This window comes from Sus scrofa, chromosome 6, assembly GCF_054392235.1.
Source record: "Sus scrofa isolate SSC_HxYL_T2T_F1_AM1 chromosome 6, Sscrofa_HxYL_maternal_Yorkshire_Landrace_v2.0, whole genome shotgun sequence".
Taxonomy (NCBI): Eukaryota; Metazoa; Chordata; class Mammalia; order Artiodactyla; family Suidae; genus Sus; species Sus scrofa.
Window position 1 is genome coordinate 64,008,499 of NC_139388.1, and position 26,329 is coordinate 64,034,827.

At 54.9% G+C, this 26,329-nt stretch overlaps 2 protein-coding genes across 6 annotated transcripts; one reads left to right on the forward strand and one right to left on the reverse strand.

Annotated features, from left to right (window-relative positions):
• Nucleotides 1-3,295, reverse strand: ZNF784 (zinc finger protein 784). Its single transcript, XM_003356071.5, has 2 exons — nt 3,190-3,295; nt 1-1,815 (listed from the first exon to the last, which is right to left on the reverse strand). Exons 1-2 carry the CDS (start codon nt 3,265-3,267, stop codon nt 925-927), a joined length of 969 nt encoding a protein of 322 aa, XP_003356119.1. The 5' UTR covers nt 3,268-3,295; the 3' UTR covers nt 1-924.
• Nucleotides 3,296-3,356: 61 nt separating this feature from the next.
• On the forward strand, nt 3,357-26,318 carry ZNF580 (zinc finger protein 580). 5 transcript variants are annotated; one of them, XM_084958878.1, is made up of 4 exons: nt 3,357-3,496; nt 4,551-4,624; nt 13,370-13,563; nt 25,353-26,318. In XM_084958878.1, exons 3-4 carry the CDS (start codon nt 13,513-13,515, stop codon nt 25,881-25,883), a joined length of 582 nt encoding a protein of 193 aa, XP_084815004.1. In that variant the 5' UTR covers nt 3,357-3,496; nt 4,551-4,624; nt 13,370-13,512; the 3' UTR covers nt 25,884-26,318. The 5 variants fall into 5 exon arrangements, with proteins under 5 accessions (XP_084815004.1, XP_084815005.1, XP_084815007.1 ...); XM_084958879.1 differs by having other exon boundaries at nt 3,357-3,433; XM_084958881.1 differs by having other exon boundaries at nt 3,357-3,433; nt 4,551-4,601.
• The last annotated feature ends 11 nt before the right edge of the window (nt 26,319-26,329 follow it).

Here is a 26,329-nt window from a genome sequence, read left to right on the forward strand (position 1 = left end):
AACCCTTCAGAAAGTCCTTTAATAGGAACAGAACTGGAGGCTTCCCACCTCCAGCTCCCAGGTCCTCCTCTGCCCCCCACCCCCAGTTCTTGTCCCACACCTGCCATACACAGGAGGCCAGGCCACCATGCTGCCATCTGCCAACCCTGCCTTGGGATCGCCTGGGGCCAGGCGAGAAGATGTTTGGTTCAAAGCGCGAGTGGAGGAAATGAGAGAACCTTGAGGCTCCTTTGTAAACTTGGGGGACCATGGGCTCTGAGCCTAAAGCTTTAGGAGGGGAATGTGGTTTTCAGCTGCTTGGGAAGAGAAGTCTAGGTGGCTTAGGGAGGGACCATCACAGGAACAGGGGTGGCGGCTCGTGGAGTCAAAATCCTTAGGGTTAGGCTTACATCCTTGAGACTCAGGTGCTCTCGGCTGGCTATGACCCTCTGGCTTTGAAGTGATAGGATCCCGCTGTGTGTCTTCTGCCTGAGGATGGGTGGGCATCCTAGGTTCAGTGCAATCCATTGAGGTAGGCAAGGTTCCATCCTGGTCCACCCTGGGCCCCAAGATAGTCCAGGGTTCTGCCCCTTCCACTCAACCCTGGTCCCCTGTCTGCAGGGCCCAGGCTCTGCTGCGATAAGCTGGGTCTTCCACAGAGACAGGCAAGCAGGGCAGCAAACAGGGGAATGAAATCCGGCCCGTGTTCCTGGCATTTAGCTGGGCATCCATAGGGCTGTGTCGGTGCCTTTCTCTGAATCCCACAGGGGCACTGTGTGGTGAGCCTCCAGAACCTGGTTCTGCCCCTGCTCGCCCACACGGGCCGCTCACTGCCATCTCCCTTAGCTCTCACGTCCTCTCTCTCCGACCACTGCCTCCTTTTCCCTCCCACCCACCCATTCCCCTGCGCCTGCCACCCACTTCCCACGGGCCTGCTCTCCCAGACTACTGGTCGACCTCCACCTTCACTTGGGCCGTCTCCCCGCGCCCCTCTTCCAGAGTGTTTCCTGCCCCCCACCCACGCCCCGGCCCCTCGGCCCCCGATGCCGGCTGGCTTCCAGAGTCTCCCAGCCCAGGCCCCGGCCCGTGGAAGTGGGTGCGCTGGTGCTTGCGGAAGTTGGAGGAGTTGTTGAAGGTGCGATCACAGAGGGTGCAGCGGAAGGGCCGCTCGCCGGTGTGGATGCGCGCGTGGCCGCTCAGCACCGAGGACTGGGTGAAGCCCTTGCCGCACACGCCGCAGTGGTAGGGCCGCTCGCCCGTGTGCACCCGCTCGTGGTCGCGCATGTCTGAGGAGCGGCGGAAGGGCTTGGCGCAGAACCTGCAGGCGAAAGGCTTCCCCACCGCCGCGCCTGCCGCCGCCGCGGCCATCACCACCTCCGACCTCTCCTGCGCCAGGCCGGGCCGCTGTTCCCGAGCCGCCGCCGCCTCTGGAGGCCGTTGCGAGGTCCCCGGCTCCACCCCGTGTCGGTGCTGGTGCCGCAGCAGAGGCGCCAGGGCCTTGAAGGCCCGGGGGCAGAGCGGGCAGCGGTAGGGCCGCTCTCCCGTGTGCAGGCTGTAGTGGGCACGGAGGCTGGCGGGCCCTGGACAGCTGCGGCCACAGACGTGACACCGGCTCGGGTCCCCACCCTGCCCGCCGCCCTCAGCTCCCGCCAAGTGGCCATGTTCGTGGAACAGCAGCTCGGAGACCAGCCGGAAGACAGCTGGGCACAAGGCACAGTGGAGAGAACCTGGCTCTGGGGGCTCAGGTACCAGCGTGGTGTCGGTCACCTTCACCACCTGGATCTCGACGAGGTCGCTCGGGGGGGTGGCCGGGCGGCCATCATCAGGCACCAGGACCTGGGTGAGGGGGAGAAGAAACAGAGGAGCCTGTGGCCTCTGCCTCAAGGCCTCCCCACCTGATTATTAAAACACCTCCCTTTTGTAGCATGCTGGATCCCTCGATTTCTAGATTCAGCTCTCCGCTGCTTCCCCGGCCCGGGATTCTGTTACGTGCCTTTGAAGACTTCCCCTCCCGTCTGAAATGGTCCACAGATCCAGCCATCTCTCTCCTCCATCCCAGTGAAAAGCCAATTACCTCACTGCACCTTTTTTTTTTTTTTTTTTTTTTTGAGGGGGCCTCCCTCGCAGCAGGCCTATGATCCTGGGCCAGGGATTGAACCCGTGCCACAGCAGCGACCCAAGGTGCCACAGCAGCGACCCAAGGTGCCACAGCAGCAACGCAAGCTGCCACAGCACCAACGTGGAATCCTCGGGCCACTGGGGAACTTCATAAGGCAAACATTCTTTGCCAAGTGTCCTGAACCTCTGACTGCCTCTGGTCCTCTGCCTGGCTCCCTCATAACCCATTTTCCCAAAGCAGCCTTAATGACCTTTTGAAAACGGGAACAGATGGAAGTCATTTTCCCATTCGCAACCCTCCCATGACACCCACTGCACTTAAAATCCAAAGCCTTAATTCATATCCATCACGATCTGCCTCCCGCTTATCTCTCTGGCCCCAGTGTAAATATAAGCCGGCACACAGCTGACTTCTCTCTCGACTAAATTTAGCTCCCCTCCGCGCCGCTCTATCAGCTCACTCTTTATCGAACATAACACAATAAGACTTCTTTATTGTCTCTCTCCTCTTCTGGGCTGCAAGCTCCAAGAGGATAGTTTATTTGCCGCCTTCACCTCTCCATCTGTCTAGCCCAAGTGGGAGCACAGTAAATGTCTGCTGAATGAAAGACTGTCCTCAGATACGCTCTCAGCCTGAGTGGGGTCCAAAGGCAGCTGGAGCAGGCACTTCTGCCCCCAAATCCTCTCTTGGGTAGCACTTAGACTCTTGCAGAATCATCCCCCTACCCCGAAGTGGGTGACCCAACCATAACCCCACACCCTTCTCTTCCAGGGTCACCTTCCCAACCTTCCACCCAGGTTCCGGAACCCTAAAATTCATGAGGTCCCGCCCTCTGAAGGCTCCGCCCCCTCATTAGACAAACTCAATCCCTCGGACTCCTCGCTCGGGTGGATCCCTCTCCAGTTCTGACTTGGCCCGCCCACCCTCCTCCTCCGGCCACGCCCCTCCAACCTCACACCGCCCCCACGAGAAGCCCCGCCCCCAGGGCCATAGCCCTAAATACCTCCCCCGCCCAGCTCTAAGCCCCACCCCCACCCCTGCGACCTCCTGCCGCCTAGAGCCCCCGCGCCGGGGCCCTTCCTCGCCCGCACCAGGTCCGGAGGTTCCGGGGATCGCGGCTCCGGGCCCGCTGAGCTCAGACTCGGCGACTCCGGGCGCGCGGCAGCCATCTTGTCCCCAGGCCCCGCCCCCAATGCCAGAGGTCAATCCGGAGGGGGTGGGGCCTAGGCTGGCGTCGGGGCCCCGCGCAGGCGGCCTGGAGGAGGGGCGGGGCTTCCCGGGAGCTGGCTCTCTCCATCCCCAGGGAGAAAGTGGTGAATTTCTTCCTAATTGCCTGTCAGTGCCCCCAAGAGACAGCCTGCGTGGGGCGCTGGGGTGGCTCTGAGCTAATTCTTTTGTGTACGTGTCTTTTTAGGGCGAACCCGCAGCGTATAGAGGTTCCCAGACTAGGAATCGAATCGCAACTGCACCTGCCGGCCTGCACCACAGCCACAGCAACGCTGGATCCTTAACCCCCTGAGCGGAACCACGGATCCCTCCTGATTTTGTCGGGTTCGTTTGTGCCAGGCCACGACGGGAACTCTCCTGTGAGCTAATTCTAATTTCTTTTTTTTTTTTTTTTTTTTGGTCTTTTTGCTATTTCTTGGGCCGCTCCCACGGCATATGGAGGTTCCCAGGCCAGGGGTCTAATCGGAGCTGTAGCCACAGGCCTACGCCAGAGCCACAGCAACGCGGGATCCGAGCCGCGTCTGCAACCTACACCACAGCTCACGGCAACGCCGGATCGTTAACCCACTGAGCAAGGGCAGGGACCGAACCTGCAACCTCATGGTTCCTAGTCGGATTCGCTAACCACTGCGCCACGACGGGAACTCCCTAATTTCTCTTTTTAATCTCCATGAGTAGGCTCTGGCGGTCACTTGACACCAGAATTGAACAACCTTTGTTGTGTTCACACTACACGTTTTTGTGGTCACCTACTCCCTGGTTCGAGATAACTCAGTGAGGCAAAGGTTACAAATGTAAGGACTTTTAAGTCCCTTTGCAAAAATATACTGAACCGACTGCCACACTAGTGGTACTGGGATTCATTAGCAAGTATCCACAGGTTGTGTGAAGTTTGGGAAATGCGCCTTTGAAGGCAAGAGCCCAAGGGCAGGGGTTTTCGGCAGTTACAAGGACAGGGCTGAGGGCTCAGCTGTCCAGTTACTCGTTCCTTGGCCCGGCTGTGTGACCTTGGAGAGGTCATCGCGCTACTTCTGACCATGCCTGCATTTATGCATACATCTGTAGAGGGTTGCGAAACCCACTAAAACAGAGAGATGCGAGATCGCTGGAACACTCTTAAATTGTTTTCCTGGAAGGGCAGGGTGGATGACTGAACGTGACGATCATGCGCAAATTCGGTTCTCCCTCTTTAGGGAACATGATAGGGTTGTATTTTCCTTTGCAGTTAGACGTGGCCACGTGGTTTTCTTTGCCCAGTGAAATGACAGTGGAAGCGGTAGGTGTCCACTTCAGCACAAGGTAAGAGTCTGCTGAAATGTTCACCGCTTTTTGTTCCTGCTTGGGAATCTGTTTCCATTAGACGAAATTCCAGGGTGTGTGACCAGAACCTGGTGCAAGTCTTCCTCGGATAGATAGCATTTAAAATACTCATTTGGGGAGTTCTCTTCGTGGCTCAGTGGTTAACAACCTGACTAGGATCCATGAGGATGCATGTCTGATCCCTGGCTTTGTGCAGTGGGTTAAGGATCCGGCGTTGCCGTGAGCTGTGGTGTAGGTTGCAGACGTGGCTCAGATCCCGCGTTGCTGTGGCTCTGGCGTAGGCCGGCAGCTACAGCTGCGATTCACCCCCTAGCCTGGGAACCTCCATATGCCGTGGGAGCAAAAAAAAAAAAAAAAAAACAAAAGAAAAGAAAAATTCAGAAGTATATAAATAGCTCCCTGTACTCCTTAATGAACTTAAACCATACAACTTTACAGATGCAATCTCAGCCATCTGTGTAACATCCCCTTCTCTTGCCTCCTTCCCCTTATGAGATTTTGCATTTCCTTTCTTACTTTCTTTCTTTTTTTTTTTTTGTCTTTTTTTGCTATTTCTTGGGCCGCTCCCGAGGCATATGGAGGTTCCTAGGCTAGGGGTTGAATCGGAGCTGCAGCCATCGGCCTACGCCAGAGCCACAGCAACGCTGGATCCGAGCCGCGTCTGCGACCTACAGCACAGACCACAGCAATGCCGGATCGTTAACCCACTGAGCAAGGGCAGGGACCGAACCCGAAACCTCATGGTTCCTAGTCGGATTTGTTAACCACTGCGCCACGACGGGAACTCCCGAGATTTTGCATTTTCTGTTTATCATTCCCACACATGTCTTCTTTGGTTTGCTCCGTACATGAAATGATGCCATATTGTTCTGCTTATGCTAACACTTTTGGGATAAATGATATCACTTCAGGGGAGTTCCTGTCGTGACGCCGTGGTTAACGAATCCGACGAGGAACCACGAGGTTGTGGGTTCGATCCCTGGCCTTGCTCAGTGGGGTAAGGATCCGGCGTTGCCGTGAGCTGTGGTGCAGGTCGAAGACGCGGCTCGGATCCCGCATTGCTGTGGCTCTGGCATAGGCCGGCGGCTGCAGCTCCGATTCGACTCCTAGCCTGTAACCTCCATATGCCGCAGGATCGACTCAAGAAATGGCAAAAAAGACAAAAACAACAACAACAACAACAACAAAGATATCACTTCAGTGTAACCTTCTCTAGCTCCCCCAGCTCCCCAACACACACACACACGTTTTTACATTTGTAAACATCAGTGCTTGTAATCGAGTCACTGTCAGTACCGGTGTGATGTCCTGATCACGGTCAAGCCACCTTGCATTTCTTCCTTCTCCTGTTGATGGGCATTGGTTTGGGTCCAGTTTTTTTTTCCTTCTTATTGAAGTATAGTTGATTTATGATACTTTGTCAGCATCACCTGTACAGCCAAGTGATTCAGGATACACACACACACACGTATCACCTCTTGTTTATTCATTCCTTTGGATATTTAGGTTGCTCACATGTCTGGGTGTTTTAAAAATAGTGCAGCAGAGAACACTGTGATGCACTATCTTTTTGTTTGTTTTGCCTTTTCTAGGGCCACTTCCTGTGGCATATGGATGTTCCCAGGCTAGGGGTCCAATCGGAGCTGTAGCCGTCAGCCTATGCCAGAGCCTCAGCAATGCCAGATTTGAGCCTCATCTGCGACCTACACAGCTCAGGGCAATGCTCGTTCCCTAACCCGCTGATCAAGGCCAGGGATCAAACCCGCAACCTCATGGTTCCTAGTCGGATTCGTAACCACTGCGCCACGATGGGAACTCCCACTTTTAGTTTTTAAAGGAACCTCTGTGCCATTCTCATTAGTAGCTGGACCAATTTACAATACATTCACACCAACAGGGTGATAGGGTTCCCTTTTCTCCATACCCTCTCCAACATTTATTGTTTGTAGACTTTTTGATGATGGCCATTCTGACTGGTGTGAGGTGATACCTCATTGCAACAATTTTTTTTGATAGGCAAGAAATAGATTTATTAAGATAGGATGCTTGTGAGAGATGCAGGCGAGGAGGCTCTGCCCAGTTTTGTATTATTACAAACAAAGTGCCATGAATATCCTTGCTTACATCTCTTTGAACCCAAAAGTGAGTTTTCTCTAAGTTATGTAACTGAGAGTTGAGTTGCTGTATCAAAGGACGGGACCAGCCGTCAGTGTCAACTGACTGCCAGAGCCTACGCATATAGGTTAAAAAGAGAAATTTGAATTAGTTTGTAGCCACCCAGCACCCTATATGATCCAGCAATTCCACTGCTGGGTATACGTTTGGGAAGTACAAAAACATGAATCCTAGGGAGGTCCCTTGTGGCCTAGTGGGCTGAGGATCCATCATGGTCACTGTTGTGGCACAGGTTTGATCCCTGGCTTGGTAACGTCTGCATGCCATGGGCATGGCCAAAAACACTAATTCTAAAATATTTATGAACATCAATGTTCAAAGCAGCACTATTTATAACAGCCAAATCATGGATGCAACCCAAGTGCCCACCAACAGGCAAAAGGAGGTAGAAGATGTGGTGTGCGTATATGTATGTATGGGCGCGCGCACGTACGCGTGCACACACACACACACACATAGTTTCGATTAGCACTTCTCTAATTAGTAATGTTGAGCATCTTTTCATGTGCCATTTGTCTGTCTTTGGGAAAATGTCTCTTCAGCTCCTCTGCCCATTTTTTTTTTTTTTTGTCTTTTTGCTATTTCTTTGGGCCGCTCCCGCAGCATATGGAGGTTCCCAGGCTAGGGGTCCAATCGGAGCTGTAGCCATTGGCCTACGCCAGAGCCACAGCAACGCAGGATCCGAGCCGCGTCTGCAACCTACACCACAGCTCACGGCAACGCCGGATCGTTAACCCACTGAGCAAGGGCAGGGACCGAACCCGTAACCTCATGGTTCCTAGTCGGATTCGTTAACCACTGCGCCACGACGGGAACTCCCCATTTTTTGACTGTGTCTTTTTTTTTTTTTTAAATATTGAGTTGTATAAGCTGTTTATATGTTTTGCATATTAACCCCCGTTGTTCATATCATTTGCAAATATTTTCTCCCATTCCATGGATTATCTTTTCTTTTTGCAAAGGTTTCCTTTGCTGTATATAAGCTTTTAAGTTTAATTAAGGGACAGGTAGGATAGTGATATAGGATAAAGAGATACAAATTACTATGTATAAAATAGATAATCAACAAGGATGTATTGTATGGACAGGAAAATATAGTGATTATCTATGATGTAATAACTTTTTTTTTCTTTTTATGGCCGCACCTGGGGCAAATGGAAGTTCCTGGGTAGAGGTCAAATGGGAGCTGCATCTGGCGGCCTGTGCCATAGACATAGCAACACCGGATCCAAGCTGCATCTGCAAACTACACTGCAGCTTGTGGCAACACTTAACTAACTGAGAGAGGCCAGGGATTGAACCCGCATCATCATGGAGACTATGCCAGGTTCTTAACCACTGAGCCACAACAGGAACTCCTGCAATAACTTTTAATGGTGTGTAATCTGTAAAAATACTGATGTACGTATGTACACCTGAAACTAATATTGTCCAGAAAGGGAAACCCATAGAGGCAGGAAGTAGATGAGTGGTTCCTTAGGGTGAAAATGTGGTTGAGCGGAGTTTAGGGAACAGGGAAGTGACAGATAAAGGGTACAGGTTTTCTTTTTGAGGCGAGTTCCTTCCCTATTCTTGGCCTCATTTTCCCCAGTCCGGGTAATGAGGTGGGCATTTCCCGGCTTCCTAGTCTGTCTCTGACGCTGTCACAACAAAAATGAACAAGAGATGGGCAGCTCCTATAGGGAGTATTCCTTTTGGGATCCCACTTATTAGAGAGGGGGCCCAAACGCAAAGCGGATCCCTTCTCTAACGGCCTCGTGTTTCCAGCCGGAGCAGTTTCCTAAAGGACCTGAAACGCGCAGCCGGGGCCCAGGGTCTTCTTAGAAGTCCCGAGTCCTTCCTTGCCAGGCTTTCTGTAAAAGCGCTTCCCCGCTGGCCGCCGTTTCTGCTCGGCCTGCCCAGAAAGATAGCTCAGACAACCGCTCCGATGGAGTCGGAAGGCGATGGCCAACATTGAAGCGTTTTGAGAAGGAGCGGCTAAGTTGTGAACGAGAGGCGGGAACCATAGAGTTGTTGGCGGCGGCTAGAGGGCCCGGGATGGGCGGGAAACGAGAGGAAGCGTGTGGCTAGAGGGGGAACCATAGAGAGACTCGCGGGCTAGAAGGGCCACGGTGGGCGGGAAACGTAGGGAGCTATGGGGAAGGGAATTGCCCCCCAAGGCTGGAGGTACTGACCCAACGAAAAAGACTTGCTTGGGTGGAGGGATTAGGGGGTTTGGGGTGATCGTGTGTTGGGCCTCCTTGTCTCCCTTTGTCGTGTCCTTGAGCAGTGAGCTCCGTTTCTGCGCCTCAGTTTTCTCACAACAGAGAGGATTAACTCTGGGAAAATCATGTATGAAAGGACCTCGCGTGATAATGCTTTTGAATGGACGATGTGTAGCACGTGGGCACTAATGCCATTATTATTTTCGCGTGTTCTGCAGCTGTGAAACCCTGGAGGGCATTAAAATCAGGCAGTTGAGCCTTAACACTGGGGCTGTAGCCTTCCCCATGTTGCTGCTCTAGCTTTCTCCCCTTCCCCAGCTCAAACCTCATTCTTTCTCCTCTAGGTTTTAGCACCACCTCCGTGGTCCCCCAGCTTCCACTCTTGAGCCGGACGACATACGGAGACAGATCTTTCTAAAACTCAGAACTGATATTGTCCTTTCCTAGCTCAGAATCCTTCCAAGCCTGCTTCTTCTTCTTCTTTTTTTTTTGTCTTTTTGCAATTTCTAGGGCCGCTCCCGTGGCATATGGAGGTTCCCAAGCTAGGGGTTGAATTGGAGCTGTAGCCACCGGCCTACGCCAGAGCCACAGCAATGTAGGATCTGAGCCGAGTCTGCAACCTACTCCACAGCTCAGGACAACGCCGGATCCTTAAGCCACTGAGGAAGGCCAGGGATCGAACCCGCAACCTCATGGTTCGTAGTCGGACTCGCTAACCACTGCACCACGACGGGAACTCCAGATTAGTGCCTTTAGAAAGACCCCAGAGAGCTTCTGCCACGTAAGGTTATCCCGACAAGGTGGCCATCTGGCTCTCACCAGACACCGAATCTGCCAGCACCTTCATCTTGGACCTGCAGTCTCCAACACAACAAGAAATGTCTGTTGTTTATAAGCCACCTCTCCTCCGATTCTCTGTTAAAGCCCCTTGAGCAGACTAGGACAGCCATGGGACACGAGCGAGTCACTGAGCTGAGACCTCGATTTCCCCAACCCTTTCAGCCTCTTACCCGGCCACCAACAATGAGATTCCAACATAAAAAGAAGGGAGGGAGCTCCCTTCATGGCGCAGCGGAAACGAATCCGACTCAGAACCATGAGTGTGTGAGTTTGATCCCTGGCCTCGCTCAGTGGGTTCAGGATCTGGCATTGCCATGAGCTGTGGTGTAGTTCGAAGATGTGGCTTGGATCCTATGTTGCTGTGGCTGTGGTGTAGGCCAGGAGCTGCAGCTCTGATTTCACCCTTAGCCTGGGAATCTCCATGTGCCGCAGGTGTGGCCCTAAAAAGACAAAAAATAAAAATGAAAAGAAAAAGAAGACGGGAGGGAGTTTCTGTTGTGGCGCAGTGGAAATGAATCTGACTAGTATCCATGAGGATGCGGGTTTGATCCCTGGCCTCGTTCAGTGGGTCGGGGATCCAGCGTTGCTGTGAGCTATGGTGTAGGTCACAGACATACGGCTTGGGTCCTGCCTGGCTCTGGCTGTGACATAGGCTGGCAGCTCCAATTCAGCCCCTTGCCTGAGAACTTCGAGATGCCGCAGGTGCAGCCCTAAAAAGCCACAGCGGGAACTCCAAAGGACGTTCAGTCTCAAGTGTTGGGACGGCTGTGGAGCAACTGGACGTCTCAACGCTGCTGACAGGAGTGTAAATGGACACATCACTTGGAAGGAGTTAGTGCTGAAGCTGAGCAGACACACTGTAGGACCCAGCACGTCCATCCCCAGAGAGGCTCCTCCGTCCCCAGGAATGGGTGCTTTTCTCCACCAAGTTGCACGTGCAAGAATATTCCTAGTAGTTTTATTCACAACAGACCAGAATGCAAAACAAATATCCACTGACAGTTAAAAAAGAAGCTGTGGGGAATTTGCATCTCGGCACAGCAGAAACGAATCTGACTAGGAACCAGGAGCTTGCAGATTGGATCCCTGGCCTTGCTCAGTGGGTTAAGGATCTGGTGTTGCTGTGCGTTGTGGTTTAGCTCACAGACAGGCTTGGGTCTAATGTGGCTGTGGCCGTGGCGTAGGCTGGCAGCTGTAGCTCCAGTTTGACCCCTAGCCTGGGAACCTGCATAGACTGAGGGTGTGGCCCTAAAAAGCTAAAAAAAGAAAAAGAAACTGTGGTATAGTCATTCAATAGACTTTACAGAAAAATGATTTAAAAAAATATTGAGTTCCCTGATGGCTTAGTGGCCTAAGGTTCTGGTGTCATTGCTGTGGCTCAGGTTGGATCCCTGGCCCAGGAACTTGTGTATGCCATGGGGGTGGCAAAAAAAAAGTAAAAAACTATTGATTTACATCAACTGTATGGATGATCTCGTGGACTTAAAATGACTGAAAGAATCCAGACTGAAAAGAAATTTTGTTTATATGAGATTTAAAACAGGCGAAAATAATCTTTGAGAACAGAAACCACAATACTCGTTCCTCTTGGTGGGGGTTAATGATGCCTAGGTGCCTTCTGGGATGCTGGTAACATGGCTGTGTATATATGTAAAAATTTGTTGATTTGTAACTTTAAGACTCCCATACTTTGTTTTTGTGTTTTGTTTTGTGTTGTTTTGTTTTTGCCATGCCCCAGCATGCAGAAGCTCCCAGGCCAGGGATCGAACCTGAGCCACAGCAGTGATAACACCGAGTCCTTAACCACCAGGCCACCAGGGAACCTAGTGCTACATACTTTAATCAGTGTAACTGTCAACAAAACTTACCAGTAAGAATTGTATAATAGGAAAAGAAGGGAGTCTTTATTCAAGCCAAACTGATGACTATGTCCTGGGAGATTCAGGAAGCACTTGAATTGTGTTCCACCAGACTACAAGACGGGGAAGGCTTATGTAGGCAAAAACTACAAAGTTACAGAAGCTGTTTGTCAAGCACTAGGACAGGAGCTGGCGGAAGGTAAGGGTGCTCATTCATCAAGGATTGGCTGGGGTCTGACATGGCTGCATAGTTACAACAGAGACCTTGAGACCGTAACACTGCAGCTGGCAGCTGCTAGCAGATACTGATTTGGGACCCGCTGGTGGTGACCGTGCATCTGATAGAGTGCAGAAAATGCAACTCAGTGATGCAGGAGTGTGTCTACAACCACATCCACAGTGGCCACTTAGCTCCTCCATTTTGGATGCCTGAACCATGGTTACTCCATTCTGATTTGTAAATGCATCCTTTTCTTTAAGGCTTAAAGCAGATGTGCAGCGTGTGTTTGACAGGCCATAAGATAGGCTGTTGAGTTAGCATGAAGTTCAAACCGAAGTATGTGTAAGCCAGAAGGACCGCCCCCCCCCGCGCACACACACACCTCAATGTGTGAAATTCTTCCATCATCACTCACATCTCAATATAGAAAAATAACAGAAGAAGGAAGAACAAAGAATGGAGGCCTCTCCATGACAGATGGGGAAACTGAGTCACCAAACAGGGAATGGTGCTGTCACAACGATGCTTCTCAGGTTTGCCTGGAGAGACTTGAGGTCTGACTGTTTTGAGACTAGAATTGGGTTCCTACCATTTCTGAGCAGCTTCATTAAAATCTGGCTTTTGGCACAAAATCCACACAGGATGCCTAATCCTTTCAGACAGCTGGTACTGAGTCAGGAAGGCAGCTCTTGATGAATTCACAGGGCTCTGTGGGGGTGGGACCGCGAAAGCCCAGCCTGCTGATTTTTTCCCTCACCAGCACCCGTAGCCAGCCTTGAGGATGGGTTTCATGCTCAGGCAGGTCTTTCCCTAAACTTCTTCTAGTTTCCCCCTGTAACTTGGGGGAAGGGAGGCGGCAGGCATAGAACAAGTTCCCCCAAAGGAAGCTATTGGGATGAGACAGTGTAAAGACCTCCCCGATTTACGTTGTAATCCTGGTTCTGGCAACCACTTGCTGTGGGACTGTCAGTGTCTCACGTAACCTCTCTGGGCTTCATCTTTGATGCACTAGGGCTGAATCTGAGACAGTTGCTTTTTTTTTTCTTTTTAGGGCCGCATTCGCGGCACAAGGAGATTCCCAGGCTAGGGGTCCAATCGGAGCTACAGGGCCAGCCTTCACCACAGCCACAACGCGGTATCTGAGCCGCGTCTGCGACCTACACCGCAGCTCACAGCAACGCCGGATCCTTAACCCCCCCCCCCCCGATCGAGGCCAGGGATGGAACCTGCAAGCTCATGGCTCCTAGTCGGATTTGTTTCCTCTGGGCCATGACCGGAGCTCTTGAGACAGCTTCTTGCTGAAGTCCCACTCTGGGGACGCTGCCTCTCACTGAATGTCTGTGTCCAGGTTGCCATCCCTTCCTGCTTCTCCCAGGTGCTGAGGTTGGGGGGAACATTTCAATATTTTGGCCTCTTTCGCCCCCAGGAGGCCCGGGAGAGTTCCTTGTTGCAGCAAGGGTACAACACAGATAACACTCGTCTGCGTCTAAGGTAGAGGAAGGCGGAGACGGTCTCGTTCTGGTGGCAGAAGCTGGCAAAGAGGAGACACAACAAATATTTGTTGAAGAAATGATTGAGATTCCGGTCAGCGGAACAGGAGGCTCCCGGAACTGTTCCTGGGTGAGTGCGTGTTTCCGGCCGGAAGACTTTCACACGCGAAATGCCGCCCCCCCCCCCCCGCGCCGTCCGTCGCCGCGCGGCGGCTGCCTCAGGGCTCCCGGGACTCGTCTTTCCTTCTTCCATCCGCCGGGGCCGACTCCGGGGGCGCCGCTGCTCTTCACGCGCACACGCCAAGCGCTGAGGTCCGAGTAGGAACCCGGAGCGCGAGGCCGGGTGGGCAGCCACGGGGGTGGGAAAGACCGGACGCGATGGCCCGCTGGGGGGACGATCCGGCTGGACCCCTGGGGACCTGAGAAGGGGCGGACACCGGGGAGGCCCCGAGGGCCTCGTCGGGGACGGTGGGGAGGCGGTGGAGTGGGTGGAGGGACAGGCTCCTGGGGGGCGGGGGGGACACGCTTAATTGGCGTCGCAGGGCCGGCCTGAAAGGGAGAAATCCTGGAGCTGGGGAGAAAGGGAAGACTCGGGGAGCGTCATGGAGAGATTCTGGCAGAGAGCGGGGTTGCCCTGATGGGGAGGAAGGGAGATGAGGGAGGAGGAGGCCCGCCATCCGGGGGCCGGAGAGGGGAGACCGAGGGCAGTATAGCCAAGTGTGGCCCGCAGATCCTTCCGCGTGGAGGGACCTCAGTGCACGTTGCAGACGTTGGTTGCTAGACGCAAGAGGCCTGGGTAAATCGCGGGAGCACAGAGAAGTGGTGAAGGTGGAAAGTCTAGGGTTTGGGCCCTGACAAACCCCCAGCCCCTTGGAGAGATGACGGGTTTCAGGAGGAGGATGAACTAGTGGGGCAGATTATTAACTCAGGTCGTCAGTGTGGGAATCCTAGTTCCGATACATTCTTTTTTTTTTTCTTTTGGTCTTTTTTATGGCCGCACTTGCGGTATATGGAGGTTCCCAGGCTAGGGGTCCAATCCGAGCTGTCGGAGCTGTAGCCTCGGCCTACGCCAGAGCCACAGCAATGCCAGATCCGAGCCACGTCTGTGACCTACACCACAGCTCAGTCAACGCCGGATTCTTAACCCACTGAGCGAGGCCAGGGATGGAACCCGAAATCTCATGGTTCCTAGTCGGATTCCTTCCTACTGAGCCACAATGGGAACTCCCGGGTACGTTCTTTTTTTTTTTTTTTGTCTTTTGTTGTTGTTGTTGTTGTTGCTATTTCTTGGGCCGCTCCCGCGGCATATGGAGGTTCCCAGGCTAGGGGTCCAATTGGAGCTGTAGCCACCGGCCTACGCCAGAGCCACAGCAACGCAGGATCCGAGCCGCGTCTGCAACCTACACCACAGCTCACTGCAACGCCGGATCGTTAACCCACTGAGCAAGGGCAGGGACTGAACCCGCAACCTCATGGTTCCTAGTCGGATTCGTTAACCACTGTGCCACGACGGGAACTCCCTGCCCATTTTTTGATGGGGTTGTTTGTTGTTTTGGTATTGAGCTGCAGAAGGTGTTTATAAATTTTGGAGATGAATCCCTTGTCCGTCGATTCATTTGCAAATATTTTCTCTCATTCTGTGGATTGTCTTTTTGCTTTGTTTAGGGTTTCCTTTGTTGTGCAGAAACTTTTTAAGTTTGATTAGGTCCCATTTGTTTAGTTTTGTTTTTACTAAGAGGTAGATCTGAGAAGATGTTGCTTTCGTTTATGCCAGAGAGTGTTTGGCCTATGTTTTCCTCTAAGAGTTGTATAGTGTCTGGTCTTATATCTAGGTCTTTAATCCATTTGGAGTTTATTTTTGTGGATGGCGTTAGGGAGTGTTCTACGCTTTCCTTTAATAAAGACTTTGCTTGTTTGCTGCCTGCGTGTTCGCCGAGTTCATTCTTGGACTTCCGTGAACAAGAATCCGGATTCCGTTATCACGAGGTAAGCTAAGATTGAGGGGTGCAGAGAGGGCCTCTGGTCATCCCTACCCTTAGCTTACCGCTGTGCACCTGCAGTTAATGCAGCATTTCCTTCCTTTAGCTGCCCCTCTGGGTTCAAGGAAGGCCATGACTCCTCATACACCCAAGGATTCTCCTCCGCCGTTCAAGGGCCCCTGCTGGCTCCTCCTCCTCCTCCTCTTTCTCTAGGGCTTCAGGCTTGTTTCCTGTCCTGAGTCAAGGCCAGTAGTTGCTCGCACAGGGCGAGCGAGCAGAGGAGCCCAAGGACAACCAGGGCATTTTGCCCAGTTTACAGCTGTGCCCAGTGCTTGTAGTTCTTCAAGAATGTTTTCTAGGCGTTCCCTGGTGGCCTAGCGGTTGTCACTGCTGTGGCGTGGGATCCCTGCCTGGCCCCAGAACGTCTGCAGACCCCAGGTGTTGCCAAAAAAAGAAAACAAAGAATGCTGTCTCTCTGAAGGCCCATGGCCTCTCCTACCTGGACGTTCAGGGAGTCACTGCACATCCTTCATCCATGAGGCTTGTGGCAAGGCCTTCAAATGACCCAGCAGGCTTTGCCAGCCCCAGCTTATCCACCCGGCTTCCTCTGCCTGCTCCTTCTGCTCCTGGCGGGTCAGGCTTACCAGGGAGCTGGCTCAGCACGTCGTGGTGCGTGAGGGCAGACTGAGTCTATAGTAATACAGGCACAAAATTGATGCCTTTAGAGAACCACGTGCCTGGAATCTTTCCCAGGTCTCCAGGATCCAGTTTGAGAGATGTCAGTTGTAGAGCTAGGCCCTGGCATCACGAATGGGCAATGCAGTACCCTTTTCTGAGTTGTTCTTTCCAAGACTGAATGACCTCCAACCTTGGGGTGTGCTGCAAGTCTACAGGTGGCAGAGAAAGCAGGAGAAAGCAGCAAGAAAGAGGTCCTCACCTCCTAGGGCATGCACTAGTCTTCTTTTCCCCTTTAGCCTCACCCAGGAGGCGGGGACCCTGGGAATTAACTGCATTGCATGTGGGCTTTGTGACCGGGTGGTTCACTCTCTGGCCTCCGAAACCCATTTGTAAACCAGGAGGGGCTTCTCTCCTTCCTATCAGCAGCCAGACTGTCTCAATTTGGCACATCTGTTAAGACCTTTGTTTTTTTTTTTGTTTGTTTTGTTTTGTTGTTTTGTCTTTTGTCTTTTCTAGGGCCACACCCACGGCACATGGAGGTTCCCAGACTAGGGGTCTAATTGGAGCTGTAGCCGCCGGCCTACACCACAGCCACAGCAACACGGGATCCGAGCTGCGTCTGCAACCTACACCACAGCTCACGGCAATGCCGGATCCTTAACCCACTGAGCGAGGCCAGGGATCGAACCTGCAACCTCATGGTCCCCAGTTGGCTTTGTTTCCACTGTGCCACGACGGGAACGCCAAGACGTTCGTGCTCTTGTCTGGTTCTTCTCTGTTTCTTCCCCTCGGTTTTTAAAAAAGGGAAAGGCTCAGGATTCATCTCGAGTCACCTGATTTGTCCTCACCTGCGCCCCCCAAGCTCAAGCGGTCATTGACTGATCACCATGGGTGCTCCACACACATCCAGCTGAGGAAGCAGCTCAAGATGATGCAAAAAGGGAATCGCCGGCTCCCACTGCGCCTCTGCCCTGTGTGTCTCAGACCCGTAAGGGCTTGTTTTATGTCAGGTAGCTGTTGACACTCAGGAGACAAGAAAAGACAGTCAGCTGGAGCAATGAGGTCCCAGGCAGGTTTTATCGACCAGAGAGCTGGCTGGGGGCACTGAGAAAGGAGAATGCAGTCACCCGTGCCGGTTTGAGAGAGCTGAGGTTGAGTCACGTAGTCATGGGATGGTGGCTGGGGTCTGGTCCAGGTGGTGGGTTTAATCTCGAGCTGGCCGGAAGACTGTCTTTTCGGGAACTCAGTCTTCCCAGACGGAAATGTCCAACAGTGTTTTGAGGCGATGGGACCGGGCTGGAGTAGGTCTATAGCTCATGGTGACACTTTTGTACTTGCTTTCGTGTTCAGAAGGTCCACCTAAGAGTAGCATTTGAACTTGGAACTTCCCCTAAGTGGGTGGCCCCTGTAGAAAGGCCTTCAAGTGATCCAGCAAGTGTGGCCGGCTGGGCTCACCCACCCCGGGTGGGATGGCACTGTCCAGGGGGTTGGCTGGCCTCAGGTGGTGTATTGGTCAGAGGGACTTTCTGACTGGCTGTGGAGACTCAGGCCAGGGGTTCAGGGGTACTGTAGACCCAGGTATCACTTCCCTGCTCCACGCCAGTCCTGTGAGGGGGGCTGGCATCATGCTAAGCCGGCCCTGGTTACCTGTGTGACCCAGGCCTACTGACTACCCCTCACTGGCCTTGGTTTTACCGGGAGATTGGTCCTTGACTCCGTTTACTTGCCGAGTACCTGGCTGAATACTTCTGGTCCTTTGTCTTCGCTGGGTAGAAAGGGACGGGTCACTCGCTTTTTCTGCTTTCGGATCCTATTTGTAGATGGACTTTGTCATTTCCTGCTGTAGAAGAACGGGTTCCTTCTCCAGCCCAGAAGGATAAAGTGACTTTTAAGGACAAATCACGACCTTTCGGACAAAAAATCATCCTTTTGGTCTTCTCCCTCTCTACACCCACCACGCTGCTAAATAATGACTTTATATGGGCTGTCGTCTCCTCCCTCCTGCCGAGAAGTGAGGAGCGCAGACACCCGGAACCCTTGTCTCGGGTGTGTGTTTCCCTCCGGCGCGCGTTTCGGCGGCCCCGCCTGGCAGCGGGGGCGGTGGGCGCGGGTGGGCGCTGTCCGGGTCCATCGGCACCACGCTCGGACCCTAGGGGCGCCCGCAGCGCGAGCCGGCGCCGGGAGGTAGGCGCTGAGCTCGGGGAGGCTGGATCGGCCCTGAGCGGCGCGTCCGGCGGGTCTCAGTGTCTCGGGCGCGGGATGGAGAGGCTTCGAGCTGGTGCGTTCTGGCGAAGGGACCTCATCTAACCCCTCTGTCCTCTCCTCGGGCCCCCAAGTATGCCCTGACCCCGAATCTCTCTGGAGGCCACGGGCCCTCCTCCCTGGGGGGGCCCCCCGCCTTTAAACTGGCGCTCACCTCTCTTTCCCCCCGGCCATCCCCACCCTGGGGCCTCGCTGATGGGAACGGTGCTCCCTTCACGTGCACACGGAGGAGGCCCCTTGCCTGGAGCCCGAGCCCCCCAAGGGCTCCAGTTGTCCCCAGGGTTTCCAGGCCTTCAGGAGCTGCCTGCCCTGGAGCTCCAGTCCTACTTCTGTGACGAGGCCTTCAAGTGGTCCACTATCCTTCCGGCCCCAGCCCGGGTTGGGTCCGCTCACACCGGCCTGCTGTGTTCTGGCGTTTGCAGGATGCTGAGCAGCTGGCCCAGCACCTCGGGGACCTGACTCTGCCTAGATGGTGGAGAAGCCACAGAATCTCTTGTTTCTGGTGCAGAAGGTAGAGGCCGGGGTCCTGGCCTCATTGCTTCCTCATGTGTGACTTGAAGCAGGTGGCTGCCTCCCTGGACCTCCATTTGCTCATCCTGAACTATGGAATGGCTCGTGGTCCCCAGCCATCCCGGCCAGGGGCGAGAAGCAGGAATCTCTTGTTGGGTCCCTGACTCTGCCTCAGCCTCGAGAGCCTGGTATTGGTCACCATCATCCCTTTCTGGAACTTGGTTTCCCAATCTGTAAAATGGGATTGAACGAAACACCTTGATGAGGTGAGCTGCCAACATGAGATACTGTAGGAAGGTAGCTCATGGTGCTCCCTCTCTTCTTTATAGCAGCTTGTGCTGCCTGCGTAGACAGGCATGTTTCTTAATTTTGATCCTTTTTTCGCTGTGGGGTTAGGGCTGGAACCCAAGCGAGGTAGGACCCTTCCTTCTGTGGCTGCACGTTGTTGGCAGGAGTGCTTTCCCGGGGGCAGCCCCCAGGCCTGGTCAGGGGCCTGTGAAATGCTCCGTGCAGCCCAGGGAAGGTGAAGAGGCTGGGCCACCTCATGAGGGGCCTCAAGTCCCAGGCTCAGGAATGGGGGGCTTGGTCCTGAAGGTCTTGGGAGCTAAGATGAAGTTTTGTGCAGGCTGGGAGATGAGATGAGTGTTAGGCCAGAGTGGGAGGAGAACTGGGGGCCAGGATAGCAGGGAGATGACTGAACAGGGGCTGGCGGGGAGAGCAAAGGGCCAGAGCCCGGGCTTGGAGGGTGAAGGGGAGCACACAGCCCTAAGAGCTTTCAGGGTAAGGGAAGGGCAGAACTGGAGCCTGTCTGCTTTGGGGCGTGAGGCAGTTGGGGGCAGAACGAGGAGGTTTTGAGTTTGCTCATGATCCCACCCCCGGAGAGAAGCAGGGTTTAATTTTCTTTCTTTCTTTTTTTTTTTTTGTGTGTGTGTTTTCCTAGGGCTGCACCTGCGGCATATGGAGGTTCCCAGGCTAGGGGTCTAATTGGAGTTGTAGCCGCCAGCCTACGCCAGAGCCACAGCGACGCCAGATCCGAGCCGCGTCTGCGATCTACACCACAGCTCACGGCAACACCGGATCCTTAAGCCACTGAGCGAGGCCAGGGATTGAACCTGAAACCTCATGGTTCCTAGTCGGATTTGTTAACCACTGCGCCACGACGGGAACTCCGAAGCAGGGTTTTCTGTTTGGATGGGGTGATTGAATTCATGTATTCATTCCGCCCGTATTGACTTGAGCCCGACCGTCTCCCCAGAACTTTGCCGGACTCTGAGGAGAGGCTGTTGCCCAAGACAGAGCGGGGAAGGCGGACAGTAAAAGCGCAAATGTGTAAATAAGCCGGACCGCCACGGACTGTAGTCCCAGACGTGGGGGAGCGGCCTGATCACACAGAGCAGGGCATCCCGTCTGACACAACCAGCCACACTGCAGTGGTGGATTACCCGAGACCCGAGTGGCCCAAGAGGACGTGTCCTTGTGATGGGCTGGGAACAACATTCCAGGGGAGGAGCTGCAAACACAAGGCCCTGGAGGCACCATGGCGAGGGGGGCCGCGGTGGGCAGGCAGTAGGGGGCCAGTCCACACATGTCCCAGAGGGTTTCTGGGTTTTATTCTGGGTGCAGCAAGGAGGGGTTTAGGTCAGGGAATGACATGACTGTGGGTTTACAAAAAATATAATAATGCTGAGGTAAGGACCAGAGGAGGCAGGGGGCGGAGGGAGGCTGTCACCGAAGGCTGGGCTGGCAGTGGTGGTGGGAGAGGGAGGAGCATGAGGTGCTGGCAGCCTGTGGTCATGAACTCTGGTTCAGGCAGAAGCAGGTGCTGTCCTGGCTCTCCCATCTGCAGATGTAGGACTTTTTTTCTTTTTGCTTTTTAGGGTTGCAGGTGCAGCATATGAAAGTTCCCAGGCTAAGGGTTGAATCAGAGCTGCAGCTGCTGGCCACAGCTGTAGCCACAGCAACACAGGATCCAAGCCACGTCTGCGACCTACGCCACAGCTCATGGCAGTGCCAGATCCTTAACCCCCTGAGTGAGGCCAGGGATTGGACCCACATCCTCATGGATGCTAGTCGGGTTCGGGAACTCCCAGATATATGACCTTGATCATATGACCTCTCTAAGCTTCTGTTTCCTCATCTATAAAATTGGGGTCCTCATGGGACCTGCCTCTTGGGGCTGCTCCGAGGATTTAGCAATGGCTGGCACTATAGAAAGGGCCCAATAAATGTTGGTGGTTGTTGTCATTTTTTCCAGAGATGGGCGTACAGTGGGGTGGGATGGGGTGGGTGTGGCTCTCATGGACGAAGCTGGTTTTATGGGGTTGAGACTCAAGAACGGGATCTGGGGGTAGTTCCTGTCGTGGCTCAGTGGAAACGAATCTGACTAGCATCCATGAGGACGCAGGTTTGATCACTGGCCTCGCTCAGTGGGTTAAGGATCCAGTGTTGGCCTCAAGCTGTGGTGTAGGTCACAGACCCAGCTCGGATTCGGCGTTGCTGTGGCTGCGGCAGAGTCAGGGAGCTACAGCTACGATTAGACCCCTAGCCTGGGAACCTCCAGATGCCGCAGGTGCTGCCCTAAAAAGACAAACAATCAAAAAAAAGAAAAGAAAGGGATCTGGGTGATAGCGTAGCTCAGGATCTATGTTGCCCCCTAGGGGACATTTGGCCAAGTCTGTTGTCACACTGGGTTTGGGGGGGTGGGGTGGGGGTGGGTGAGAAACGGTGCTACTGACATGTGAAAACTGGAGGCCAGGGTTGCTGCTCAACATCCTACAACGTCCAGGGCAGGCCCCCCCCCCGCCCCCACAACAATGATCCAGCCCCCAAATGTCAGTAGTTCCAAAGCTGAGAACCCTGGTGTAGACAGAAAGTGAAGTTGCCACTTCAAACCCGGCCCAGGTTCCCCAGTCTCCATTCTCCTCACTGCAACCCACCCTCAAAATGAAGTTATGAAAGATGAAGCACCAGGACAACGATTTCCAGGATGTGAGCCACACTTTATGATATTGTTTCTTTTTTTTTGCCAACCTGCAGCATATGGATCAGGGATCAGATCTGAGCCACAGCTGTGACCTACGTGCCAGCTGTGGCAGTGCGGGATCCTTTAAACCACCGTCCCCAGCGCGGTTGGAATCTGGTGCTGCAAAGCCACCGCTGATCCCGTTGCGCCATAGCCGAACTCCGATGTGAGCCACACTTTAAAAAGTGGAAATGAACAGCCCAAATTATTTATTTGTCTCTTTAGGGCTGCTCCTGTGGCATGTGGAAATTCCCAGGTGAGGGGTCCAATCTGCTAGGGGCCGGCTCCACCACAGCCATGGCAATGCCAGATCCTTCACCCACTGAGCGAGGCCAGGTATTGAACCCGCATCCTCACGGATACTAGTTGGGTTCGTTACTGCTGAGCTGCAATGGAACTGCCCGAAATTTATTTGAACAACATACTTAACACAAAATGTACTCCAAGTATCTTTCCTAAATGTAACCGATCAGTCACACGAACTACCTCCTTCCTGAGGTGGTTTGCGTGCTTCCGACTCAGTCTTCAGAATCCCTTGGGTGACTTGCACACCTTCATTCAGACCAGACCCATGTCACATGCTCAAAAGCCACAAGTGGCTGGTGACTACCCTTTTGGACAGCACAATTCTAGAAGATCTTTAGTTTTAGCCTAATAGCAAAATTGTTGAGTCACTTGGGTGGGTGGGTGGGTGTGGGGGAGGTGTTCTTGATGGTTTTCTGGAAAATTCTCTGTCAGTTCCAATTTGTTGTTGGCACAGCTAGAGACTTTTTTTCCAAATGTGCCTGGGAATTGGTGTGTGCTTTTTCTGGCTTTTAAAATATCGCCTTGTAAAACATTAAAAAAAATATTTTGTATTCCAAACCAAGATACAACTGAGCTCTTTCTGGCCCATGGGTCTCCGGTTTGCAACCGGTTGGTTGAGGGTGGACTTAGGAGCTGGAGGCGGGCAGCCACTAGCTACCTGTGGCTATTTAGAGTTAAACTGAAAGAAATGAAATAGTATTTAAAACTCAGGTCCTCAGCCAGTAGCCCTATTTCAAACGCGCAGTAGTCCACGTGGGTTGGAGACTATGCAACCCACTGGTTGGACAGCTAGCAGAGCATAGATGCGCCTCATCGCAGTAAGTTCTTTTCCACAGCTCTCTCAGACCCCAGCTCAGGCGACCCCAGGGTCGCTGGTCTGGGCGCGACAGTAACCCAGTTCTCTCCCCTCTGTGCCCCATCTACCCCCACCCCGCCAGCTTCTCTCGCTGCGCCCCCCTGGGGTCCCCTCAGCGCCAGGACCTGCCGTGGACACGCGGGACCTGCGCTTCTAGTTCACCGCGTAGTTGGAGGAGCTGCACTCAACGCTTCAGCCCTCCGCGTGGGCCGCCTTTCTGCCGCTCCCACTCTTTGGCGCGGCCCGGCACCGACCCCTGCACCGGGTTCCAGACCCGGCCTGGCTGCCCTGCGCCTTTCTGGTCCACGCGCGCCTGCGCCGGGCCGCGGTTTTCCCTCTGCGCGCGGGCGCGTCGGGTGCTCCGTGCCTCGTGCCGGCATCACCCAGACACTATCGCTGCTGCTTCATGCGCCTGGGTTTTCCCACCTGCCCGATGAGAAGAGCCACCCTTGTCCCCCTGTGTAGCTGGCGAGGTTTGGTCCTCTCTGGGCCTCGGTTTCCCTATCTCGGGGAGGGAGGGTCATGGCAGTGTCACATCAGCGCCCACGGCTGCTCCCTGGACCTTGGTTCCCCATTTGTCCGACCGACAGAAACGTCCCTCCTCCCGCCCTCGGCCTGGAGGGGCGCGGGGTGCGGGCGGGACGTCCACGGGGAAGAAGAACGGACTGGGCGCGCCCCTTCCTTGTGGGACTTCGAGCAAAGCCTCGCCCTGCCTGTCTACGAATCGCTCTTTGTACCAGAGATCGAACTGTTCCTGTATGGGATGGGAGGGGAGCGGGGGACGGGCTGTCTCTATGGTTCCCGCGTCTCCGCCCCGCGGAGATGCTCCAAAAACGCAGGCGGTTAGAGAGGCGGGCTCAGGGGCGGCGGAACCTTCGTCGCGGCTCACGTGCGTTTCCGGCCGGCGCCCTTTCCCAGGGACGCCGCCGCCCCTCGCGCCCCTGCGCCCGCGCCCCCCGCGCCCCGCGTCCCCGGCGCCGCCGGCCCGGAGCCCCCGGAAGCCTCGGTCCCGCCGCCGCCGGCGCTCTCGAGGGGAAGCTCGGAACGCTCGGGACCTGGGCCCGTTCCTCCGGACCCGAGAGGCCGCTGCACCGGGTACGGGGGCCGGGATGGAGGGAGGAGCCTGGCTCCGGGACCGCGCGAGGCCGGGCAGGGCTGGGGGAGGGGCTGGTGCTAACGGGGTTGAGGATGGGGCCGGGGCACGGCCGGTAGGGGACCAGGGGGAGCGGGGCGGGGGACAGACAGGATCGAGTGCGGGAGCGAGGGGGGCCTAGGGTGTATGGGAAAGGGGGCAGAGGGGCCCTGGGGTTGCAGAAGGAAGCAGAACAGAGAAGCGGGGTGGAGCCGTGTCAGGGAGGTAACGATGCCAGATGCCCACGGAAAGGAGGGAGAAGGAGGCTTTGGAGAGGCATTTTGGGAAAGGGACTCCAGAAGCCTAGTGTGTGTGTGTCACGGGGAGTGGGAGGAGGCCCCCCGGGGTATAGGGAGGAACAGTAGAGATGTCAGCGGCTAATACGCAGGGGCCGAGAAGAGAGAGGGACCCTTGGTGGGGATGCAGCAGGTGGCAAGGTTCGCGGGCTGTGGGCTATGTAGAAAGCAGGCGGTTGAAGTTTCCTAGGTATGCGTACCTGACATTGCGCGGGTGGGTTAGCTTGTGGGAAAGGATGTTGACACCTGAGGCCCTAACTATAGGAACAGGATGGCGGAGCTCTGGGTGAAAAGTGGGGAATTGGGTTAGTGGGGCTCTGGGAGTGTACCTAGAGAGGAAATTGAGAGACCACGGATGCATCTCGAGATGGGAGGCCTTCCAGGGAGTCTAGCGGGGATGGAGATGTAGGAGGGTCTGGAGGCCAGAGGCAGACCGCTGCGTTGGTCCTGGGGAGAGAGAATGCTCCCTGAGCAGGGCTGGGAAGAAGAGGGAGTGACCCGTTAGAGAAAGTCGGGAAGTAAGGGCCCTGGCGTGAGATGAAAGGGCCCTTGAAGATGTAGAGGGAAAACAGGCTTGGGAACTGATAGGCTGTTGGGGCGTGGTGGAGAAGGGAAGTGGCCAGGCGATGCCCTCCCGTTTGGCTGGGGGATAAGAGAAGGATCTGGGAGGAAAGGCAGGTGGGGGCTGGGAGATGCTGAGCTTAGTTGCAGGAGCCCCCCGAAGCTGCTTGTGGAAGCAGAGCGATCTGGCCTGGAAGCAGTTTCTTTTTGGTAAGGGAGGTAGGTCAGTAGTACAGAGAGGATAACAAGCAGTGAGAATAGGGACACTTTCCCCAGGAAGTGGCGATTTTAACGTCTCTCCCCTCCGCCGCTCCCAGCTGCCGCTCCAGATGCTGCTGCTGCCGCCGCGGCCACCCCACCCTCGGTCCTCCTCCCCGGAGGCCATGGACCCACCGCCCCCCAAGGCTCCCCCTTTCCCCAAGACGGAAGGCCCTTCCTCCAGTCCTTCCTCGGCTGCGGGGCCCCGACCCCCGCGGCTGGGCCGCCATCTGCTCATCGACGCCAACGGGGTCCCCTACACGTACACGGTGCAGTTGGAGGAGGAGCCCCGGGGCCCGCCCCAGCGCGAGGCACCGCCGGGAGAGCCCGGCCCTCGCAAGGGCTACAGCTGCCCGGAGTGTGCCCGTGTCTTTGCCAGCCCTCTGCGGCTGCAGAGCCACCGCGTGTCGCACTCGGACCTCAAGCCCTTCACGTGCGGCGCCTGCGGCAAGGCCTTCAAGCGCTCCAGCCACCTGTCGCGGCACCGTGCCACGCACCGTGCCCGCGCTGGCCCGCCGCACACCTGCCCATTGTGCCCACGCCGCTTCCAGGATGCAGCGGAGCTGGCGCAGCACGTGCGCCTCCACTAAGTTCCAGACCCGGCCTGTGCTGCCCTGCCCCTAGCTGGGCCACCACGTCTGACCCACACAGCGTCACTCCCACACGTACTCCCTGACTCTGATGAGGTTACTGCCTTACCCTGAGCCTCAGTTTCCCCAACTGTCTAAAGGGAGAAACATTCCTTCCTTCCCTCCCTTTCTAGCTGTGTGATGTAGAACAAGTCGTTGCCCCTCCCTGGGCCTGGGAGCCAGTCGGAACCCAGTTTCTGCCCAGCTGTGCTGTGTGAGCCTTTGCAAGTGGCGTAACCTCTCTGAGCCCTGGTTTTCTGCTCCGAAGTGGTGAACGGTTGTTGTCTGCGTGGAAGATTTGACAAAAGAACACGGGCACGGTCTGGATTATTTCTGTATCTCCTTCCTTACACCCTTTCCCCCTCCCCCTTTACTCAATAAACATTCCGCACTCCATTTTAGGGCTC

Excerpts from the sequence above, each read along its gene's own strand:
- ZNF784 (XM_003356071.5), bottom strand. The coding sequence starts at position 3,267 with ATGGCTGCCGCGCGCCCGGAGTCGCCGAGTCTGAGCTCAGCGGGCCCG. Across the intron at positions 1,816-3,189 it reads CCCCGGAACCTCCGGACCTG|GTCCTGGTGCCTGATGATGG; the intron begins GTGCGGGCGAGG and ends CCCCTCACCCAG.
- ZNF580 (XM_084958878.1), top strand. The coding sequence starts at position 13,513 with ATGATTGAGATTCCGGTCAGCGGAACAGGAGGCTCCCGGAACTGTTCC. Across the intron at positions 13,564-25,352 it reads GCTCCCGGAACTGTTCCTGG|CTGCCGCTCCAGATGCTGCT; the intron begins GTGAGTGCGTGT and ends CGCCGCTCCCAG.